The sequence below is a fragment of the Protopterus annectens genome, chromosome 1.part0 (genome assembly GCF_019279795.1).
Source record: "Protopterus annectens isolate FY-2018-M chromosome 1.part0, PAN1.0, whole genome shotgun sequence".
Lineage (NCBI taxonomy): Eukaryota > Metazoa > Chordata > Ceratodontiformes > Protopteridae > Protopterus > Protopterus annectens.
In genome coordinates, this window is record NC_056725.1 from 385585577 (window position 1) to 385607588 (window position 22012).

The 22012-nt window shown below is 44.9% G+C and overlaps 1 protein-coding gene across 2 annotated transcripts in view; it reads right to left on the minus strand.

Annotated features, from left to right (window-relative positions):
* Window positions 1-8921: 8921 nt before the first annotated feature.
* CALM2 (calmodulin 2) overlaps window positions 8922-22012 on the minus strand; it is a 531034-nt gene continuing 517943 nt past the window's right edge. For both annotated transcript variants that reach the window (XM_044060244.1, XM_044060247.1), the window contains exon 6: window positions 8922-9456. In XM_044060244.1, the coding sequence (XP_043916179.1) occupies window positions 9428-9456 (29 nt within the window). In that variant the 3' untranslated portion in view covers window positions 8922-9427. The remainder of the gene's footprint in view (window positions 9457-22012) is intronic.

Genomic DNA, 22012 nt, shown 5'->3' on the forward strand with positions numbered 1-22012 from the left:
GCTTAGTGTGCTTGTTAAACTAAGCACAAAAACTGCAGGCCGAGACGTCGTGGTCTGGCCCCAAGCAAGGTATACAGTAAGAGTGAAAATCCTCATGCGGTATTTGCTTCCCACAAGAAATGCAATTAACTTTGTCGGACATCGGACTGACGCAAGAAAAGTTTCCCCAATGGGGTACTTAGCTTTAAAGACTTCGGCTGAAATACTTTTCGTAAATCTCAGGAGCTGGCAGACTGGCACTTGCGAACTGCTTCTGCTTTGGGCACTGCGCGGCAAGAAAGACTGAAGAAAATGGTGTCTGCTGCCTCTTATACCCCTGCCGTACTGACATCAGGGAAGAAGTGACTACAACTGACGCCGGACCTAGACTTTGGAATTCGGCCGACCGAGGACCCATCTGATGGCAGGATAACCCAAGTGTGACGACTGCAGCTGTATGCACGATGAACATCCACAACTTTGCCCCCGAATCCTGGAAAAGGACATTTGGGGGTTAGAGAAGCAGATCCCCGATGGCCAGCATCTTTCTGTCCTTCGCATTCTGGAACTAGCATATCTGTCTTCCCCAAACAGGGTCGAGCCGTCAAAAGGGGCATTTGCGAAGGATGCCTTGAAAGGTTCTGAAAAATGGCAAAGCCGGAGACTGGCGTGACACCTCATGGCAATGCCAGACCAGACCGCCCTAGCAGCTCCCTCAGTGGCTTGAGAGAGTAGATGCATGGAAGTGTTTAGCCAATGACTCGAGTGGCCATACGTGCAGAGAATGAGCATTTATCCTCGGCTGAAATGGACTCCGGGGGAGACTCCGCATACTCTCACGAAGTCGCGCTGAAGTCAGATCATGTGGGCCATGCAGTTCAGTGCCCTTATAGTAAAAGTAGCTGAAGCATACGTTCGCTTTCAGAGTCAAACCATCAACCTTGACTCCTTGTCTGGAGAATGGACCAAGGAATTCTCCAGCACCAGTTTTTAGTGGCTGCCGCCGCCACGGCATCAACTGGGGAACCCTTATTCCATACAGGCCTGTCCCGTAGGAGGGCTCAAAATCTTGTCCAGCCTTTTGGGTATAGGTTCTACAGTGTCCAGCTCCTTCCAAGCTCTGGTGGTAATGAGGTCCAGAGGATCAGCTGGGGGAGATGGGCCTGCGAACACCTCCAGAAATAGATTAGTCAGAGGAAAGCGTTTGGGCAGACCAACCTCCCCTCTGGAGGATTTCCATTAGGTCTCCAAAATGAAACCTCTTGGAGAGGTGATCTGGGGGAGCCCTCCCCTTCCTCCAACTTGGTATCTTTTGAGGGACTCAGAGGAGTCAATGTGCCTCTTGCATTTGCGAGATACCTCCTTAGGGGGCTCGGGGAAGGCTCACAAACTGCTTCATATCCCTCGAGGGGAACAGTCTGGGGCATATCAGACAGGCTGTCCCTAGGAAGACTGAATGACAGAAGACACAGCAGCAAGGGAGCAGGGACTGACTCACAGGAAAGTGAGGGGTCTCAATCCTCCTGAGAAAACCCTTTCCACAAAGGCTGAAGGGGATCCAGTTTCTCTGAAACTAGGAGTAACAGAGCCCCTCAGATCCGATGAAGGGATAAGAGCCAGATCCGGAACAGATGGGCCCAGAGAAATAGTATGTCCCGACCATAAGGAGCCAATAACACCCATCCACCTGGATCAGACGCTCAAATCATGGCTCAGAGAGCTCGGATCAGACAAACGAAGGCATGGCCGGTGTAGAGATTGGAAGTACAGTTTTGTACCTACCATAAATGTAGATATCCGATAGGTATGCATCTGCAGTCCTTACATATGGGTTGTCCTGCCTCAGGCAGCCCTTCGGTCGGCCGGATTCCAAAGTCTAGGTCCGGCGTTGGCTGACATCGCCCTCTCCCCGACGTCAGAGCACCTGGGGTATAAAAGCGTCAGCCGAAGCCATCTTCCTCAGTTTTTCTTGCCCCAGATGCCAGGTGCCCTCTAATGAAGGCTAAATTTGGAGAGATGCAAAAATTCCAAACATGCAAAGTAATATATATATATCTATATCTATATATAACAAATACACCATAATAGATAACCCCAGCTAGCTAGAAAGAGGGATAACTGCAAGGAATACCACAGAGGGGTAGGAGGGAGGGAAAACCTGACTGCAGATGCATACCTATCGGACATCTACATTTATGGTAGGTACAAAACTGTACTATGTCCTTCAAGGATGCATCTGCAGTCCTTACATATGGGTAGAATACCACAGCTAAACTGGGGGTGGTAGGATCTAAGAAAAGGATGGTGTAGCTAAAATGCCCCGCAGGACTGCCGTAGCAAAACCTGCTCTGGATCTGGAATATAAGGGTAAGTTATAATGTTTGGAAAATGTATGCACGGAGCTCCATGTAGCAGCTTCCAAAATGTCCTTGGTAGCCACCCCTCTTAAGAAGGCTGTGGAGGTGGCTGTGCCTCTGGTGGAATGAGGTCTGTTAGCTGGCACAGTCTTGCCATGAAAAAAGAGCAACAGAATCGAATGCAATTCCCTATCCATTTTGAAATTGTCTGTTTGGAAATTGCTTTTCCTTGTACACTAGCAGCATATGCTACAAATAGCTGGTCAGATTTTCTGCAAGTCTTTGTTCTGTCCAAGTAGTAGCGCGACTGTCTGCGAATGTCCAGAGTATGCAGAAGTTTCTCACCTTTGTTTTGTGGATTTGGAAAGAAGGTAGGCAGGTGAATAGCTTGGTTCAGTGAGACCCTGGATACCACCTTTGGCATGAATGAAGTATTGGTTTCTCAGTGAGACTGTCCTGATGAAAAATAAGAAATGGTTGTACTGCCATGAGGGCATGCAACTCAGATACTCTTCTTGCTGAGGTTATGGCCAGAAGGAAGGCAGTCTTCCAAGACAGGAACTGTAGTTCTGAAGATGCTGGTGGCTCAAAGGGGGGTAGAGTTAATTTTTCCAACATGAAGTTAAGGTCCCATGTAGGCACTGGTGGTTTCCTTGGAGGATTGATGTTTTTAACTCCCCTTAGAAACTGCCTCAGTAGAGGATGAGAGAAGACAGGTGGATCAGTATTGTATTCTGCTGAAATTGCTGAAGCATGAATTTTTATGGAAGAGTAAGAAAGGCCATTGTGGAGCATTTCTGCCAAGTATTCCAGGATATGTGCCAAGTTCATCGCTGTCGCATCTAGGCCCTTTGTGGTGCTCTAAGTGTGAAATCTTTTCCATTTGGCTGCATATGCCTTTCTTGTGGAAGGCCGGCGAGCTTCCATGATGTCCTTCACTGTCTTGGATAGCTTTGCCTGGTGAGTAGTCAAGGTATTCTCCAGGCTGTCAGCTGCAAGGTTTTCAGGCGGGAGTGCAGAGTTTTGTAATTGTGTTGTGTCAGAAGAAGTGGCCATAGTGGTAGAGGCCACGGTTTCGTGCGTGACATGCTCCTTAACAGTGGGTACCAGTGCTGTCTGGGCCAGTCCGGAGCTATCAGAATCACTTTGGGCTGCTCTGTCCTGATCTTCAGTAAGACCTTGGTCATTAATGGAAGTGGTGGGAATGCATACACTGTTAGCGTATTCCAGCTGAAAGAGGGCGTCCACTTTCCATGCTTGTGGGTGACATGTCCTTGAGCAGAATTTCTTCAGCTGATAGTTGTGGTGGGAGGCGAAAAGATCTATGTCCGGCCTCCGCCATGATTGTGTTATCTGAAGGAAGATGTCTGGGTGCAGCATCCATTCGTGCGGATCCATGATATTTCTGCTTAGGCTGTCCGCCAGTATATTGTCTTTTCCTGGCACAAACTGGGATTGCAGCTCTATATTGATTTTTAGGGAAAGTTCCCAAAGATTCATTGCCAGCCGGCAAAAAGGGTAGGAATGGGTACCTCCTTGCTTGTTTATGTACCACAACTGTGGTATTCTGTCCTTATTAGAAGGTGTCCTTGATGCAGAAAATGTTTGAAGGCCTCTATTGCATGTATCGCCACCAGCATTTCCTTTTGGTTTATGTGCATGTGCAATTCTTTGTGACCATAGTCCTTGAATGCATCTGCCCTCCATGTGTGCTCCCCATCCATAGTCTGAAGCATCCGTTGTAATGGTTTGGCTGATTATTGGTTTGCTGAAGGGCAGACCCCTGTTTGACTGGCTTGCTTGAGCCCACCACAGAAATTCCCTCTGAAGGCATGGGATGAGTGGTATCAAAGCTTCTAGGCTGTGACTGTGCTGACACCATAAGCTCCTTAGGTACCATTGTAGTTTCCTCATATGTAACCTTGCTTGTGGAATTAGAAGAATGCAAGATGCCATGTAACCCAGGGCCTGCAGGATTTTCCTTGCAGTCAGCTGAGTTTGTCTCGTCAGATTTTTGAAGTAATCCGGTAGTTGTCTGTTTTTCTTCCGTGAGAAAAGCCATTTGGGTGATTGTATCTAATTTCGCACCCAGAAAAGTTATCCTTTGGGATGGAACAAGTCTTGATTTGTGAATGTTGACTGTATATCCCAGAGCCTGAAGTAGGCAGATGGCATAATTTAAGTGTTTTTCCAAAGTTTGTTGGCTGTCCGCTTGTATAAGGCAGTCGTCCAGATATGGGTATATTTGAATCCCCTGAAGTCTGCAGTGTGCAATTACTGATGCCAGGCATTGCATGAATACTCTGGGCGCAGTAGATAAGCCAAAGGGCAATGCTGAGAATTGATAATGCTCTGAACCTGCAAGAAATCTGAGGTGTCTTCTGCAACTTTGTCTGATAGGGACATGCAGGTATGCCTCCTTGAGGTCTAGAGTAACCAGCCAAGACCCCTTGCCCAGCATGAGAAGGAGTTGCTAGAGGGTCAGTATTTTGAATTTTGGCACTGAGGTAAGTATTCAGTGCAGACAAGTAGAGAATAGGCCTCCATTGTTTTTCTTTTCTTGGGACAAGGAATAGTTTGGAGTAAAATCCTTGGCCTTGTTCTGTGAGAGGAACCTTTTCTATAGCTTTCATTTGCAATAGGTTGGAAATTTGTTTTAAAGCCTCTGCCCTTTGATTCGGTGGCAGGTTTGGCATGCCTTTTCTTTTTGGTAGTGTATGAAAATGGAACCTGTATCCTTTGTCTATTTGCAGTGTCCATTTGTCCCTTGTAATACTGTGCCAATTTTTTGAGAATAAAGATAGCTTTCCGCCCAAAGGTGCTTCCAATTGAGCCCTGGTTGGCGGGGTCAAGGTAAAGTCATTGAGTCTGTCCCTGTGCAGCAGTTGTAGGTCCTGCACTACCTCTCTGGTTAGGAGGCTGCCATTGCAGTCCTCTGTAGGAGCCTCTAGCTTGCCCTCTACCTTTGGCACGCCTGTTCTTTCCTCTTTGAAATCTCTCTGTATCTGGAAAGGACCAATTCTTAGAGGGCCAATTTCTGCTGAATCTTGGTGGTTGGACCTGTAGAAAATCTTTGACTGTTTGCACAGATTTAGCCTTTTCCTCAAATTTCTTTAAGACCTCCTGAGCAGTGGAACCAAATAACTTTTGCTTTTCCAGTGGTGCATCCAGAAGCTTTGCTTTAACATGATCTGGCAGTTTGTTCCTTCAGCCAAGCATGCCCACGTATGACTGCACTTGTCATTGCTGACCTACATGAAGCTTCCAATGCATCATAACCACACTGCAAGAAATGGTTGCTAACCTGCTGGGAGCATACTCCTCAATCTCCTACAGCAAGAAATCTTGACAAAGTCATGAATAACGGGGCAAAGCCCCCAAAATGGAGTCATTTTTTAAATATTGCTCTTACAAACTTAGAACATTGATAGAATAGCAGGTTTTGCATTAGCATGCAAAAACTCAAATATTTGTCATTATGTTCATACTTTAATCTTTAATGATCTGCCAGTGATTTGCCATAAAACCACAATTTTATGAAAAATGGACCAAAATATGAGGCAAAAATCTGTACAGTTGAGAGGTATGGCTGGGAGTTATGTACCAGATCCTGAAGTGACTTGCGATCTAGGGGTTCAGGTGAAGACCGTTTCTTATGCAATTCATCTAACAAATACTCTTGGTACTGTATCATATGGAATTGACAGTTTAATGCCCTCATAGAAAGAGTGGAAGTATACACTTTTTTACCCCATCTCTCTAAAGCCCTGGACTCCCTTTCAGTGGGGAGTGGGTTTTTAGTAGTGGCAGCTGCAACCCCTTTAGGGCCCTGGGAAATAGTTTCGGGGTCAGCAGAGTGGGCCTTGTAAAGGAAATGAGAGTCCGGGACCCTGTAGTACCTATCTGGTTTAACAGGAGCCGGAGGAAGGGAGTCAGGAGTAATGCTAGACTCAGAGTACACAATGACATTCAAAACAGGGGGAATAGCCAAAGGTCTATGTTGAGGTAAATGCAAAAAGGTCCTTAATCTCTTCCCAGAATCAGAAATATCCTGGCCCTGCCATTTGAAATGCTCTCTCATGGAGTGAAGGGTCTCCCCAAAGGACAGCTCTTCAGGAGGGGAGGCAGAGGGAATAGATTCCTCTCCATCAGAATCCTCGTTGGCCGTAAAGGCCTCCTCCTGGTAGTCTGAACAGAGCCATCTGAAGCGTCATCTGAGGACTGGGGATCAGTGGGCTCAACCCTGGGCCTTTTGTCTAGAGGAGGTTGAGAGCCCCTGTCCGGGTGTGGCTGAGAGCCCCTAATTAAGGAAATAAGGTCCTCAGCTAAACTTAAAATCTGTGAACTTGTAGTGGCTCCCTGAGGAATAGCCTTGGGAGTCAGAGATTTTGGCTGTTTTGCAGCTTTAGCCCTTGTGAATGCCTTTATGGACATGGATGCAGGAGGCCTGGCTGCTCCACGAGCTGGTGTAGCTTTGTCTAGGGCAATGGTGTCTGAAGTTTCCTGAACACCGGGTTCTGAAGGAAATTCTATAACGGACTCAGAAGAGGCCTCCGCGGCAGAGGTTGTCGGTTGTGTGGTTTCGGCGGAAGCACCAAGGACTCTGTTTCAGCCGAAACAGAGACACTCGCGGTAGGCCTAGGCGTGGTTTCAGCCGAAACCACGGTCCGCGTGCGTCGGTCCTTGTCCTTCCGTTTTTTGGCTAAATGAGAAGTCGGAGTCTCCGACTGCATATTGTAATAGCCCCAAAAAATTCCTCTGCAAACTCCGCCAGACGTCTAAGAGTGCGTCGGATGAAGGAGGCACAGGCTATACAGGCCGAGACGTCGTGGTCTGGGCCTAAGCAGGGGAGGCAGTAAGAATGGAAATCCTTATGAGGTATTTGTTTCCCACAAGTTAAGCAATTAACTTTAAGTGTTTGATCTGACATCGGCTGAGGCAAGAAAGAGTCCCCAACGGGGTACTTAGCTTTTGAAGTCTTCGGTAGCTGAAGTTACAGGAGCTGGCCGACCGGCACTTGTGAACTGCTTCTGCTTCGGGCACCACGCGGCAAGAAAGACTGGGGAAGATGGCGTCGGCTGACGCTTTTATACCCCAGGCGCTCTGATGTCAGGGAGAGGGCGACAGCCGACGCCGGACCCAGACTTTGGAATCCGGCCGACCGAAGGGCTGCCTGAGGCAGGACAACCCATATGCAAGGGCTGCAGATGCATCCTTGAAGGGCATCCATCAGTGCAGACACCCTGACCCCCAGGCTTGAAACTCTGGGATCTGAGAAGGTGCTATTGGGGCAAACATAGGAGCCGAACTCCCCGCTCCGGGAGGGGGAGCCAGCAACACTCCCATCTGCAACAGTCTGTAAAAACATCATCCGGTCCATGTCAGCATCAGAGAGGCTTGTCGATTTGGAAGACACAGACACCAGCCAAGAGGGCCAATGCGAGGATGACCCCAAAGCAGGCCGAACCACCTCCTCTGGTGAAAATCTAGGGAAATGGAGCAGAGGGGAAGACTGATTAGGAGTCTTGTCCTGAGTATTCACAAGAGGACCTAAAGGATCAGACAAGTCTGCTGGTCTCATACAACCCCTATCTTTGTCTCTCTTTATGCTTCTCCTTCCTGACCTCTGTCGCCCTGTTTGGAAATGGGAGCGAGTCCTAGACAGGGGAGGAGGACCAGGAACTGATACAGCCACAGCTGTGACCACAGAGGATGAAGCAGATTCTGCCAGAAAACCAGCCAATATTAACTTGGCCCTGCGATCCCGCAGAACATGTGGGTTAAAGGATGCACATTTTGCAGCCTGAAGAAAGGTGGGGAACCCCCAAACACACAACGTAGAGTATGGCCATCAGCTAGGGACAACTTATGGCCATACTCTGCATTTGGAGAAAGTCTGCTTTCGAGTCAGACATCAAACCCCACAACAAAAAGGCTAACTAAAGCCCTACCTAAACACACAGCAAAGGTGGGAAAGGGAGACCTACACAAAGAAATACAAAGTTTTGCTTTTTTTTTTGGAACAGAAACCAGAGGGGAAGATGAGAGAGAAGGAAAACACTATCCACGCACGTCTTGGCAAAGCAGCATCAAATGAGATCAGACGGTTAGGAGGTTGCAGTGCAGTATGGGTAAGGGGGAGGAGCTTGGAGCTCAGATCTTAGCTTGGAAAGCTGCTGGCTTGGATCCATATCTGATCCGAAACCCACAGGTTGATGACAAAATGAAGTCAACTACTTCAGATCTGCAGACTCCCTAAAAGTGAGGAACAATTCAGATAATGTGAACAAAAAGAAAACAGGCTCAGTGACTAGATGTGCTGGGCCTGTAGTTTTAGCATGCACAAACCATTTGCATGCATGAACTTCAGAGAAAAAAAAATCTCCATGCAGATTTTCCAAGCCTAAAACCTGAACATTCAGGGTCTACCAAAGCACACTTCCAATCAAACTCTGCATGTACACAGTTTCTAAGAGGTACATTTAAGTATTCAGTTCAACATATGGAAACAAAGTACAACTATAACAAATCCACAGATTTGTCTACATTTGTTTTAATAAAAAGATGCAAAAAGGGTAATCAAAATTTCAGTTAAAATGTTTTTATTTGAAAACAAAAATATACAACCTGGAATGATAGAGTCACATATGACAAGCAAATAAACTTCTGGAAATTGAGAGCTTACAATGTGGCAAAATATGCATTAAGAGCAGACGCTTACACATTATTGTACGAGTAACTAGAAGGTACACCCGTTTTACAGTAGTGCAATGCCAAAAATAATTTGTTTCTAGTTCAGAGCTACAACTCAAACAAGAACATACTGAAAAAATGTTTCCAACATGGGGGCCCACACCTCTGCCAAGATGCATTACCACATCAAGTGTGCCAAGGAGTCTTCTATGCACTTCCGTGGTTACTTGCTTGAAAAGGTTATGACAAAATATGACAGCAAAACATGATCTAACCATTATACATGCAGTTTTTACACAAGTAGATATTTTGGGTAAAGAACATTTTACAGATAAATTACATACAAAGAAAAAGGCAAATAAACAATTTATACAAGAAATTAACACTGTACAAAACCTTCACTTCGCCGTCATCATCTGTACAAACTCTGAAAGAAAAAAAATATTTAAGTTAATGCACGTTCCACACAAGTGTCACTGCCAACTCTGGAATTGAAATGCCCAAAATTCAAGTCTGACAAACTACCACAATTAAAAGCTTACCCATGTAACAGTCTAGCCCACAAAAAACTTAGCACTGTATTTGTCTCAGTTATGTTTTTTGAAGACAGAAAACACAAACCCAATGACTACAGCAAAAACTGCAGTACTGAAATAAAATTTGCTAAGTCTTTAGCACCATGAAACAGCTAAGCACAAGTCATCTACAGTACCACTGGTTAAGATCGACTGATGTTGAGAGTCCACTTCCTAAAAACAGAACCAAGCCACTTGAAAGATCTCATGTTATCTTGACCAAGTGTGGTTCTGGCAAATTACTAGCAGCCCCTCCTCCAACTTTCTGGTTACTACTTTTAGTCTAATGCACTGGTAGCTCAGCCACATAGTCTTGCAACAGCTGGTAGATGGGCATCATAAAGTACAGTTGTGTACACTTACCATAATATTCACTGTTGCAGTCATCACATTTGGGTTATCTGCTTGAAGTAGCCCTCAGTCAGCCTGAATATCAAAGTCTTTGGTCCTGCGTCGGTTGCAGTCTCATCTTCCGTGATATCAGGTAGTCAGGGGTATAAAGCATGCAGCTGACACCATTACATTAGTCTCTTGCAGCACGACTGTTCTCTGTTGCATAACTCCCACACTCCCACCATAGTAAAAAGGAAGAGGTATAGCCAAAAGTAGCCAGGGGGCTGGGGGGAGGGTAGCCAGGACTGCAACAGTGAATACAGTAATCTACAGTTTACACAACTGTACTATGTTCTTCGGGTTTCACTGTTGCAGTCATCACATTTGGGTAGATTCCCAAAAGCTAAGGAAGGGAGAAGGAAATTAGAAAGCATTAGGACCAGCTATAAGGCAGTGCAAGACGGCAGTGGCAAAGCCAACTCTAGATTTAGAGAAAATTGGCAAATAGTAATGCTTGCTGAAAGTATGTACAGAACTCCAGGTAGTAGCTTCTAGGATGTCCCTGGTAGGGACACCTCTGAGAGGCTGTAGAGGTAGATGCAGCCCTGGTTGAATGTAGTCTCATCGCCTGTGGGATAGGTTTTCCATGATGCTTACAGCAGAAATGAATGCAATGGCCTATCCATTTAGACACTGGATGCTTTGAAATGGCCTTCCCCTCTGCCCCTGCAGTAAATGCCACTGGCAGCGGTTCAGATTTCCTGAGAGATTTAGTTCTGTCCAAGTAAAATCTAAGTCGTCTGTGCACATCTAAGGAGTGCAGTATATGTTCTCCTTTGTTCTGTGGATTAGAAAAGGTTGGCAAAGGAATGGACTGATTAAGAGCCACATTAGACACTACCTTTGGCATGGAGGGATTAGTCCTGAGGGACACCCTGTTTGCATGAAAGATGAAAGGCTCCACTGCCATAATGGCCTGTAATTCAGACACCCTTCTTGCTGAAGTGATGGCTAAAGGAAGGCTGTTTTCCAAGAAAGGAATTTCAACTCTATTTGCAGCTAGCTCAAAAGGAGGTAATACAAAATTAAAGTTCCCCCTGGGTGGTCTTAAGTTTTTGGCCCCTCTGAGGAACTGCTTGAGCAGTGGATGGGAGAAGGGTGGTTGTGTTGTAATGAACTGAAATGGCAGAGCCATGAATTTTGGAGGAAAAGGAAAGGCCCCTTGTGAAGCATCTCAGTTAAGTATTGAAGGATCTGAGATAAATTGGGCGCTCCTGTGGCTATCCCCCCCAGTTTGGTTCCAGGGACAGAATCTCTTCCATTTTTCAGCACAAGAATTTCTAGTACTAGGCGCCCTTGTCTCGAATGACATCCAACACTTGCTTACTGAGGTATGGTAACAGAGATCAGGTAATTAGCCAGGCTGCCAGGTTCAGGGTTTGAAGATAAGGGTGCAGAATCTGAACCTCCTGCTAGGACAGCAGGGTAGGGGTCAGAGGCAGGTGCCAGTGACACTGTGCAAGAGGGGGTACCAGTGTTGGTGTGGCCAGTCTGGTGCAATCAGCATCGTCCTTAGTTTGTCCTGTTTGATCTTTAGTAGTACCTTGGAGGGGAGGCGCAGAGGAGGAAAGGCATAACCGGATAGGTTTTTCCAGGTGAAGGACAGGGCATCCACTTTCCAAACAAAGTACCATCGAAGGGGGGTTTAAGGGGAGCCATCCATGTGGGCAATGTAGGCGTTGTTGTAGAATGCTGAGAAACCACATGTTTCAGTAGTAAAAATACTAGCACAGTACGAGATTACTTTTTTCACCAATTGTAGTTCAGAATGGGTTATTTAGCAACGTGTCAATGTTCAGCCTTTTATGTTGGACAAACGTCCAGGGTGGTGAGAGAATTTGAGCATGAGTGAAATTAGGAACCAGCGTGATACTAGTGCTCTTTATAAACACCAACTCAAGACAACATGCTTCCAATTTACCATTATAGATAAAATCATTGGTTTGCAACAAAATAAAACTGGGTGGCATGAATTGCTCAATGTTGAGAGAAAAAATGGATAATTAAACGAGGGTTTTTGCACCTGGGTTAAATGAACATCTGTGATTGGCCTTTGGATTGATGGCACTATGAATGGGGTGTTATTTGTGTTTTTTTCACATTGATAAAGGCTTTGTTATATACAAGCTGAAACCGCTCTGTGATGCACTATTTTTATTTTGGTCTGCTGGTCATATTTTGATCTTTAGTAGTACCTTGGAGAAAGGCAGAGGAGGAAAGGCATAAACTGATAGATTTTTCCAGGTGAAGGACAGGGCATCCACTTTCTAAGCTTGTTTGTGGGGAGTCCTCGTGCAGAATTTGTCCAATTGGTAGTTCTGGAAGAAAAAACAGGTCCATCTCTGGGCTCCCCGATTCATCAACTGTGGGTCCATGAGATTTCTGCTTAGTCTGCCAGTATATTTAGCTTTCCTGGCAGGAACTGAGCCTGTAGGTGCACTTGGTAGCTCAAGGCTGTAGTCTGCAGAGGGTATGAGTGCCCCCCCCCCCCCCCCGCTTGTTTATGTACCACATAACAGTGGTGTTGTCTGTCTTTACCAATAATTGTCCTGGAAGAATGTGGTCCTTGAAGGCTGTCATAATACTGTACAGCTAACATTTCTTTTTGATTGATATGCAGGTGCATTTGACTCTGGTTCCACTTGTCCTGAATGCATTGCCCTGCCAAGTGAGCCCCCCATGTAGTCTGATGAGTGTTAGGGTTTGGGCAGCTGAATGGCAGGCCCTTGTGGTAGCAGGCCTCTGCCCACCAAAGGAACTCTGTCTTTATACAAGGAATTATAGGAATCACCAGTTCCAGGTCCTGAGAATGTTGGCACCATAGGCTTTTTAGATTCCATTGTAGTTTCCTAAAATGCAGTCTTGCATATGGAATTAGTAGAATGTAAGAGGCCATGAACGCCAGGGCTTTATTTTCCTTGCAGATAGCTGGGTCTTTGTGGCCAGTAGATTAAAGTAGGCTGTCAAACTTCTGACATGAGGTCGGCCATCTGGGAAGTTGTGCTCAAGCTTCCCAGGAATACAATTTGTTGGCAGGGTACTAGGTGAGATTTTTCATTTATGGTGTACCCCAGTGAGGTTAGCAGTTGTACAAATGCCAGATTTAATAGCATGTCTTGGTTTTGCCTGAATTAGACAATCATCCAGGTATGGGTATATTTGAATATTTCTTTCCCTGCAGAATGCAATGACTGGAGCTAGGCACTTCGTGAATACCCCAGGCACAGTAGATAAGCCACAAGGCAGTGCAGAGAACTGATTGCGCATGTAGCCTGCTCTGAAGCATAGGTAGTTTCTGCAAGATTTCCTTATTGGGATGTGCACGTAAGCTTCCTTTAAGTCAAATGTTGCTACCCAGGCATTTTTGCCTAGCATGGGAAACAGATTAAGAGTTAGCATTCCGAATTTTGGGATTACCAAAAAGGTGTTTAGGATAGACTGGTCCAGAATAGGACATCAGGAGTCGTCTTTTCTGAGTACCAGGAAAAGTCATGAGTAAAAACCTTATCCCCATTCCTCTGCTGGGACAGGTTGAATAGCCCTGATACTTAGAAGAGAGAACCTGCTGTTGAGCCTCCGCCCATTGATTTGGGGGTAGGTCTGGCCAACTGTTTGGGGTTGGCAAGTTGTGGAAGTTGAATCTGTATCCTTGGGAAATACCCATTTGTCTTGGGTAACGAGTTCCCAGTTTTTTGCATGCAGGGCGATCAGTCTCCCTAAAGGAGCAGTCAGTTGAGCAGGGCTTGGAAGGTTTAAGGTTAAGTCATTGTGACAGTTTACCCTAGGGGGTATCTTACTACTTCCAGCTTTGGAAGTGGGAAGCCCCCACTGCTTAGGCCTGTGAGTACAGTGAGACGGTAGCCTAGGTGGTCTGCTGTTCCTAGGTTTGGACGGAGAAGGCATGGAGAGACAGGAAAGGACCAATTCTTAGAAGGCCAATACCATCTTACTACTTCCAGCTTTGGAAGTGGGAAGCCCCCACTGCTTAGGCCTGTGAGTACCTTGAGACGGTAGCCTAGGTGGTCTGCTGTTCCTAGGTTTGGACGGAGAAGGCATGGAGAGAGAGGAAAGGACCAATTCTTAGAAAGCCAATACCTACTAAATCTGGGAAGTAGTACTTGCACGAAATCTAACAGTTTGCATAGATTTAGCTTTTTCCTGCATCTTAAGTACTACTACTGCTTTGTCAAACAGGCGGTCTTGGTTTAAGGGAGCATCCGTAATTTAGCTTCAACATGATCTGGCAAAGTTTGCTCCTTAAGCCAAGCATGCCTTCTAAGAACAGACCCAGTGACAGCAGCCCTGCAAGATGCCTCTAAGGAGTCAAAACCACATTGCAAAGTATGTTTATCAACTTGTTCAGCAGAATGCATTAAATCCTGTAATTCTTTTCAGCACAGTCAGGAATCATTTTCTGTTTTAGTCCAATATGATGTTGATACTTTAACATATGAAACTGGCAGTTTAAGGCCCTAATGGCCAAAACAGCAGAAGTGAATACCTTATTACCCCCATCTATCCAGCACTCTGGAATCTCTATCAGAGGGGGTAGGGTTTTTTGGCAGTAGTAGCCTTAATGCCTTTGGGTCCCTGTGAAATGGTCTCTGGGTCCGCAGATTCTTAAGAGGAACTTGTGAAAGTCAGGAACTCCAATACCAGCTAGGTTTCCTGGGAGCCAGGGGTAAAGTTGTCTGGGGCCAGGTTAGATTCCAAGAAGGTATCTACAATGTCTAGTACAGGAGGGGATAGCTAAATGCCTGTGTTGAGGTAAGAGTAAGAATTCCCTAAGCCTCTTCTTGGAGTCAGAGTAATCCTGGCTTTCCCAGTAGAAATGCTTCCTAAGTGGGCAAAGTTTCACCAAAAGAGAAATCTTCTGGAGAGGAAGCAGAGGGAATTGAGTCCTCTGCATCAGAATCCTCATAGGTAGATAAGGGCAAATCCTGCTCATCAGAAGAAACAGAAATTTCCGAATCCTGATCAGAAGAATCACAAGGAAAAATCATTTCCAAGTCTCTTGGAGGGAGAAGGCTGGCTTTCCCTAATTAGAGTAATAAGGACTTCAGCCATTCTTATTTGTTCAGGCATATGGGCCCAACCATGTGGTTTGGACGTCTGTTTTCTAGGCATGGATAGAGTTTTAGGCCTTGAAGATGGCGTTGGTTTGATATGCAAGTCAGTAGGTCTGAATACACTTTCAGAAGCCGGTGCCTGCACAGCGGCTCCAGATCCATCCAAGGTAGACATCTGCAGGTTCTAGTAGACATCTCGCAACATATCCGACTCAGAATGGGTCTCAGTAGAGGCATGCAAATCTGAAGTAGCTGGTATCAGGGGCTGCAAAAGCACCTCAGAGTACTGGTGAACTGGTGACTAGCTCAACAGAAGAGTAGTCTGCAGCTTTGGACCTATGCGGTCGGTGCGAAAATGGACAAATAGTTCGATGATTGAATAAAGCACAAGACAGACAGCGAGGGACGTAGTGTAGGCGATCTCTGATTAACATACAAGTCAATGTCAAACCCAGAGCTGTTGGACATGCTACACAAAGAAATCCCAATCCCTCAGAGCTACACGCTCCAGGGATCTAAACCTAGCCATCACAATAAACAAAACATGCTGGAGGGATAGGTTCCTGACCCAGAGACTCCCCAGACTCTGGAATAGATTGCCCATACATGTCAAGCAGAGTGCCTCTTTGGACCTCTTCAAGAGGAACCTTGACGATTGGATGGGAGAAAGGAAATTCACCCCAGGGATCACGTCAGTCGCCCTGCTAGACAGGGGTCCAGGAAAGTAAATAATGTGGGAAGAAATAGCCAGGGAATTGTTATGGCTAGGCTTGTATAGGCCTAGGGCTGATGGCCTAGTACCAACCTATGAACCTGGGCCTAAGCAAGGAATGCAGTACGAATTAAAGTCTTTGAGGTATTTGCTTTCTACAAGTAATACAATTGTTAACTTTTACTGACATAGGTTTAGAGCAAGAAAAAGGATCCCCAACGAGGTACTTAGCTTTTTTGAAGACTTTGGTTCTGAAACTCAAATTTCAAGAGTCGGCTGACTGGCACTTGCGAACTGCTTCAGGCACCGCACAGCGACTGATGCAATGGAGTTGGCTGCATGATTTATACCCCTACCTGACATCATGGACTGCAACCGATGCAGGACTAGACTGATAATCAGGCCGACTGAGGGCCAACTGCAAGCAGATAACTCAAATGTAATGACTGCAACAGTGAAACACGAAGAACATCTGTCATTACCTTTTAATGAAGGAAGGTTGGAAGACTAGGTGCATCAAGGCAAGTAAGCTGCTGCATTTGAGGTTTGTTGGGGAAGCGTACTACAGCATGGCTGGCCCCAGTGATAGAAAAATCTGGTGACCACTGGATTGAGATCTGGCGACCAGTGGATTGACATCACTTGAGGAATTTTAATAGATCTGCTGAGCCTGTCTGCCAGGTAGTGCTTCCTGGCAGAGGGCAGGTAGGATCTGGTTCCTCCCACTTTGTTCAAATACTGCAAGGACATTGTCCATTTGAACAGAAATCACTCCCAGAAGCAAGATAGCGTGACATTTCTGCAATGAAAGAACTGCCCTCATCTTCAGGATATTTATGTACCCTTAGACCCCAGGACAATTGGGCTACATCTCCCCTTGTAATGCACCCCATAGAGAAGGCACCAAGTGGTGATAACTGCTATGCGTGGGATCCATGAAAAACTGCTTTCATGTATAAATGTTGGAAGAATCCTTCAGAGCAGATTTAATTGCGGACAGGTGACCTGATGGGTAAGGACCACTGGGTCTTGAGGAAAGGCTGGAAAAGCCTCATGAGGAAGTGAGGAAGTTGCACCATGACAATTGAAGACAGGCTTAGAACTCAGAGCCAAACTTGCTGAAAGAGTGATGAACTGCAGTTTAGCAAAACAATTTGAAGAGAGTCACCGCATTTTGTAGCGTCCATGTCATCTGATGACCAAGGACTGGGAGGAAAGATAATTTGTTAGTTTACAGAAAAGCCCGATAAACAGAGCTAAAGCAAATAGTCGCAGGCTGCAATGAGACTTGGCAGGAAGGAGCCAATCTCCAAATATGAACCAGTCATGCACATGGTAGACACCCAGGTGCCTGTGGGAAGACCAAAGGACAGGGCTCTGAACTGAACTGGCTCCTAGGCATAATCTTCTGGATGACCACTTCTGATGTGGAGGTTGGCATCATGAAAATCGGATCTATTCCTGGTTGAGAGCAAATGTGCTCTTTGCAATAGTATACCTCTCAACCAAGACTTCCACCTCATTTGGTCTGCTACTCAATTTGTGCTTTTCTGTAAAAGCACCAAAGATTAAAGCCACTAAACAGACATGCATTTGAATTTTAGACTCTATATCCTTCAGATAATGTATGCTAACAAATCCTGTTATTCTAGCAGCTTTAAGTTTATAACTGCAATATTTCAATTAATTTTTTGGGCCTTTGTCCTCCCATTTTAGGAATTTAGATTTCTTGGACTAGGTTACAAGTGGTGACTGCACAAGTTTTTACCAAAACAGTCCTAGTGCACAAGTTTTTACCCAAACAGTCCTAGAGAAGGCCATTGAACAGAATAATGCTCCAGCTGTAGAACTCTAGGATAAAGACAACCGCTTCCTAGGAGAGACTGATCTTGATATGAAGAGAAAACCACTTAGTAAAAGTAGATTTGGAAATGCAACAATTCCAAATTGTTGGGTCAGAAGGAACCTGGCAATGTCTGACCGTACTAAAATGTAGGCCAGCCACCACAGTGTAAAAAGAAAAAGAGCACTGCTTCTTCAGACCATAAAACAATCTGTATTAAAATGAAAAGCCAATGACATACCAAAAGCAACTAACCAAAATGCAACCAATAAGAAAGGGAGAGCCACCTACCTCTAAAATTGCTGTGTGGTTTTACCAACAAAAACAAGGTCATGTACAGCAGATAACTAGATTAAATTAGTATTCCTGCAAGTAGCAAAAAACCCGGGAGAAAAACCTGCCTAGAAATGGGGTGACAAGAAATCCGAAGCAATAAAATAAGCTCTGCAGCTCCAGCTACCCTTCCTGCATGATGCACTATATGTGGATATAACTAACTAGAGGCCCATAGCAAAGCATCGTTTTGAGATTCTTTCTAAACAAAACTTGGTCCTACACCAATCAAGTTCTTGATCTTGTCACAGCCACCCAAAAAACTTGCCAATTCTTCCGCACAATCACAAAAATTTACATTACTAAAAGTAAACAAAAACAGATTACCAAAGACATGCATCTGGCCCTTGATTCCTGGTATTCGTGGAGAAACAGGGCAACTCCTTTGTGGCCTCTTTTAGAGGATTTTGAGCGCATGTTAATAGTCAGTTGACTAATGCATTAGCGTCTCATACTGCTTTCTGTCCCCAAGGCTTACCAGGTTTAAGTTTTAGGGTCTTCTAGTTGCTCTCATCTAATTAGAGGTGGAGATTAATAATTTTACTGAGAAAATGGAGCTTGAATGGATTACACTTCAACCACAGTGTCTCGCCCTCTTATTGGCTGCATTTTGATTAGTTGCTTTTAGTGTTTTCATTGGCTTTTCATTTTAAAAATACTGATGGTTCTTTGTTTTATGGTCTGAAGCAGTAGCCCTGCAGAAGCACTAACCCATTAATCATTTTTTTCTTTTTATGCTGTGGTGGCTGACCTACATTTTTTCTTTTGGCCTATATTTTCTGTGGTAGGTCCACCTTCAGCAGTGGGATTTCAGTGTCTGACAGTACTGCCCGTGAACATATAGGCAATGCAAGAGATGCTCCTTTATGGGTAGATTGATGAGAAATACAAATGAATGCCCTGAATAGGCCTGAATCCATACCACATTGGGCATAAAAGGGCTGGCAAGTGAGAAGAGTCAGATTGGAAGAGGCAAGTACAGTTGTGTTAAGTTGCACTTACTATAAACAGTAGATGTCTGCCATATTTGTCAGCTGCCACCTTACATCCTGCCAAGATAACAGCTGGCCACCAAAACCTCTGGCCCTTTACAGGTGCCCAGAATGCTGTCAGCTCAAGCTCCTGTAATAGACCACCTTGGTGCCAAAAAAATTAGATACCTTCTTGCTGTCCATGACTGCTTTCTTTCTGTGATTCAGAGGATCAATGGTAGGCTCCAGTCTTCCATTCCTGGGCAGGTTATGTTCCCTTTAGGGAGTTCTTTGTATTTTTTGTATGAAACTTTTGACTGTCTCCAAGAACTCCAGCATTTAGCTGGTTTACATTTTGATTGGACAATCATCCAGCAGGCTGTTTTTAGCAGTGAGTGACAGCCAACATCGATGCTAGAGATTGAGGGCATTGACCATTACTGGGCTTCTTGTGTAGCAGACAGCTTAATAGATTCTCGGGGGGGTGGGTGGCTAGGGCTTGAACCAACCTCAGTAAACAAGGGCCAAAATCCCAAACCATAAAAGGTTAACAATGAAGATGACAAAGCCCTCCTACTTTACAGTAAGAAATGTACAACCACATCTGCTGTAACATGAAGGCCTGCATCACAGTCCCAGACGAACTGAAAGGGACCTGTGGATTCTGAAACTGGGGAGTGTGTGTGGGGAGGCTATAGCATCAAGGTTCACACTAAGGAAACAAGTGCAGCTACACTCAACATGTTTCACTTCAAGACAACTGGTTCCAACAAGCACAACCTCCACAAAAGCAACAACTTTAGACAATGTAAAGGCATCTGAAGGCTTCAACTAGTTCAGGAAACAAATCTGGGCTTAAAGGTGAAAGATCTGGCACCATTAAGGTGCATGAGATGTGCAGTTCACTTTTCCCAGGCTTTAATCTTTGGGGCTGGACTACATTTCTGAAAAAATATGTCAGAAGTGAATACATACCTTAACTGAAAAGCTTCCAAAAATGTGGCAACATGAAACTGCCCCAGGCTACTACATTTTAATGCAAGATTAGATACCTGGAGATGAACTTGCTTAAGTACCATTACCAAAAAGCCAGGACTTCTACCCAGTCTAGAAGTCTACTTTTAGATTTGAAAGAATACAGCTGAAGTGCACCAGTGGAGAAGCCAATACCTAAAGAATGTTGGTGTCTTTCAGCTTTTCCCTGTTAGGGGTCGCCACAGCGGAACTCTGGTCCGCTGATTGGCAGCAAATTTTTACATGGAGTTGCCAGCTCTGACGCACAACCTTCAACGAAGGTACGCCCATTCACGCACATCTCCACACAAAAGACTAGCTGATAATCGAACGACAACATCTTACTGTGAGGCGACAACGCTACCGCAGCACCACCACCACAGTCCAATACCTAAAGAATGACATCTCCCAAATACAAGTTCACTTTTATCCTTCAAAAATATTTTTCATATCCATGGTGGGAAGCAGACATGGTGTTACAGTACTCCAGTTTTTAGCTTAACATTCAAACCCCAAAGATGAAAAAGGTCACTTGGAATTGCACTGTAGCAGCAGCAATAATGGTAGCAGCAGCAATAATGGTCTTGATCCCAATCAGTATGAGCAGCAGTGTCCGATCCTAAAAACTATGAGAGCAGACAATATTAGCATGGCAAAAAACACCTTGCCCATCCATATTCAAATCCATAGAACACCTTAAACAATTTTGTTGTAAAGGTGCTACAATGCAGGACTGAAACTCAGTTAGGATTTTAATTTACCCAAGGATAAAAAACCCGCAACTGTCTACTGGAGACAGGGTGCAATGATAGGATGACCAAGAGCTACAATTGCAAAAGATGCTCTATAGACATTTTCTTATAATGTTCCACCTGTGTTGTTCATCTTCATTCATTGATGGGTGACCAGTGCAGCCCTTGGAACAGTCAGCCTTATAACAAGCTTGTGCCAGCCAAAACTCAAGCTAAGCTTTACCCACAGTGCTCCTCTCCCAGTTACCTCAGAGTTTGCCAGTGATAAAGGCTTTTTTCTGAGCATGTCCACTAATGTGCGATTTGGACCAAATCGCAACCTCCAGGAGCCCCTTGGAAGGGAAAGGAGGGTGGGATACAATGAAGATGAACACAGATGGAACGTTAGGGTAAGAACATAACTATCTGATGTTAATCTTCATTCATTACTTACTAATGGGACAAGTCCATAGCTACTTGTCCTGGGAGGCCCTATGGAAGGATGTCGCGAGTACCAGTGAACCACTCCCCCTGGAGACAAAATCTAATTTGTAATTGAGTAAAAGGTACGAGGGGATAACCCATGTTGCAGCTGCAGATATCCACTGAGGCCCTTGAAAGAAAAGGAGCAGAAATCACCACTAAACTGGTTTGAGTGTGCTTTGACCTTGCTCGGTAGAGGAATTTTATTATGTTCGCAGACAAAGCATATGCAATTTTCTCAACCACTAAGTTACCTTAGAAACACTTTGCCAATTTTGGCCCCAAACAAAAAACAAATAACTGCTCACATTTACGTACTGATTTAGTTCCATCTAGGTAAAATCGTTTATGTACATCCAAGTAAAGGCAGTATTCGCCTTCATTTCAGGAAGATTGAGTAAAAAGGTGACAGGAAAACCAATTGGTTAAAAAACCCACAGAAATCTATCAAAGCTAGACTTTCCACTGTGTGATGCCTTAAACCTCAGAGGCAAGATGGGATATATGCAAACATTCCCCTTGTGCTCTGCTGATTATGCCACAAGGTGGCAGAAACATGCATGTCCACAGCTAGAGGGTTTGGCTTTATTGGCCTGAAATTGCCCATAGACTGAAAAGTAAAAAGTCATGGACATCCAGAATTGCCATTTAACAGAAACACCAGATATCCTTAAAGGGTAATTTGCATACATTACATGTTGCCTCTAGTACAAGAGATTTAAGGTATCACACAGTGGAAAGTTTTAAGATTGGAAAAAAGACTGGCAAGTCAATTGATTAGTCAATTCCAAAATAACTTTGGGCAGAAAGTTAGGGTTAGTCTGGAATGATGCTCTGTCCTTGTCAAAGACCATGTAAG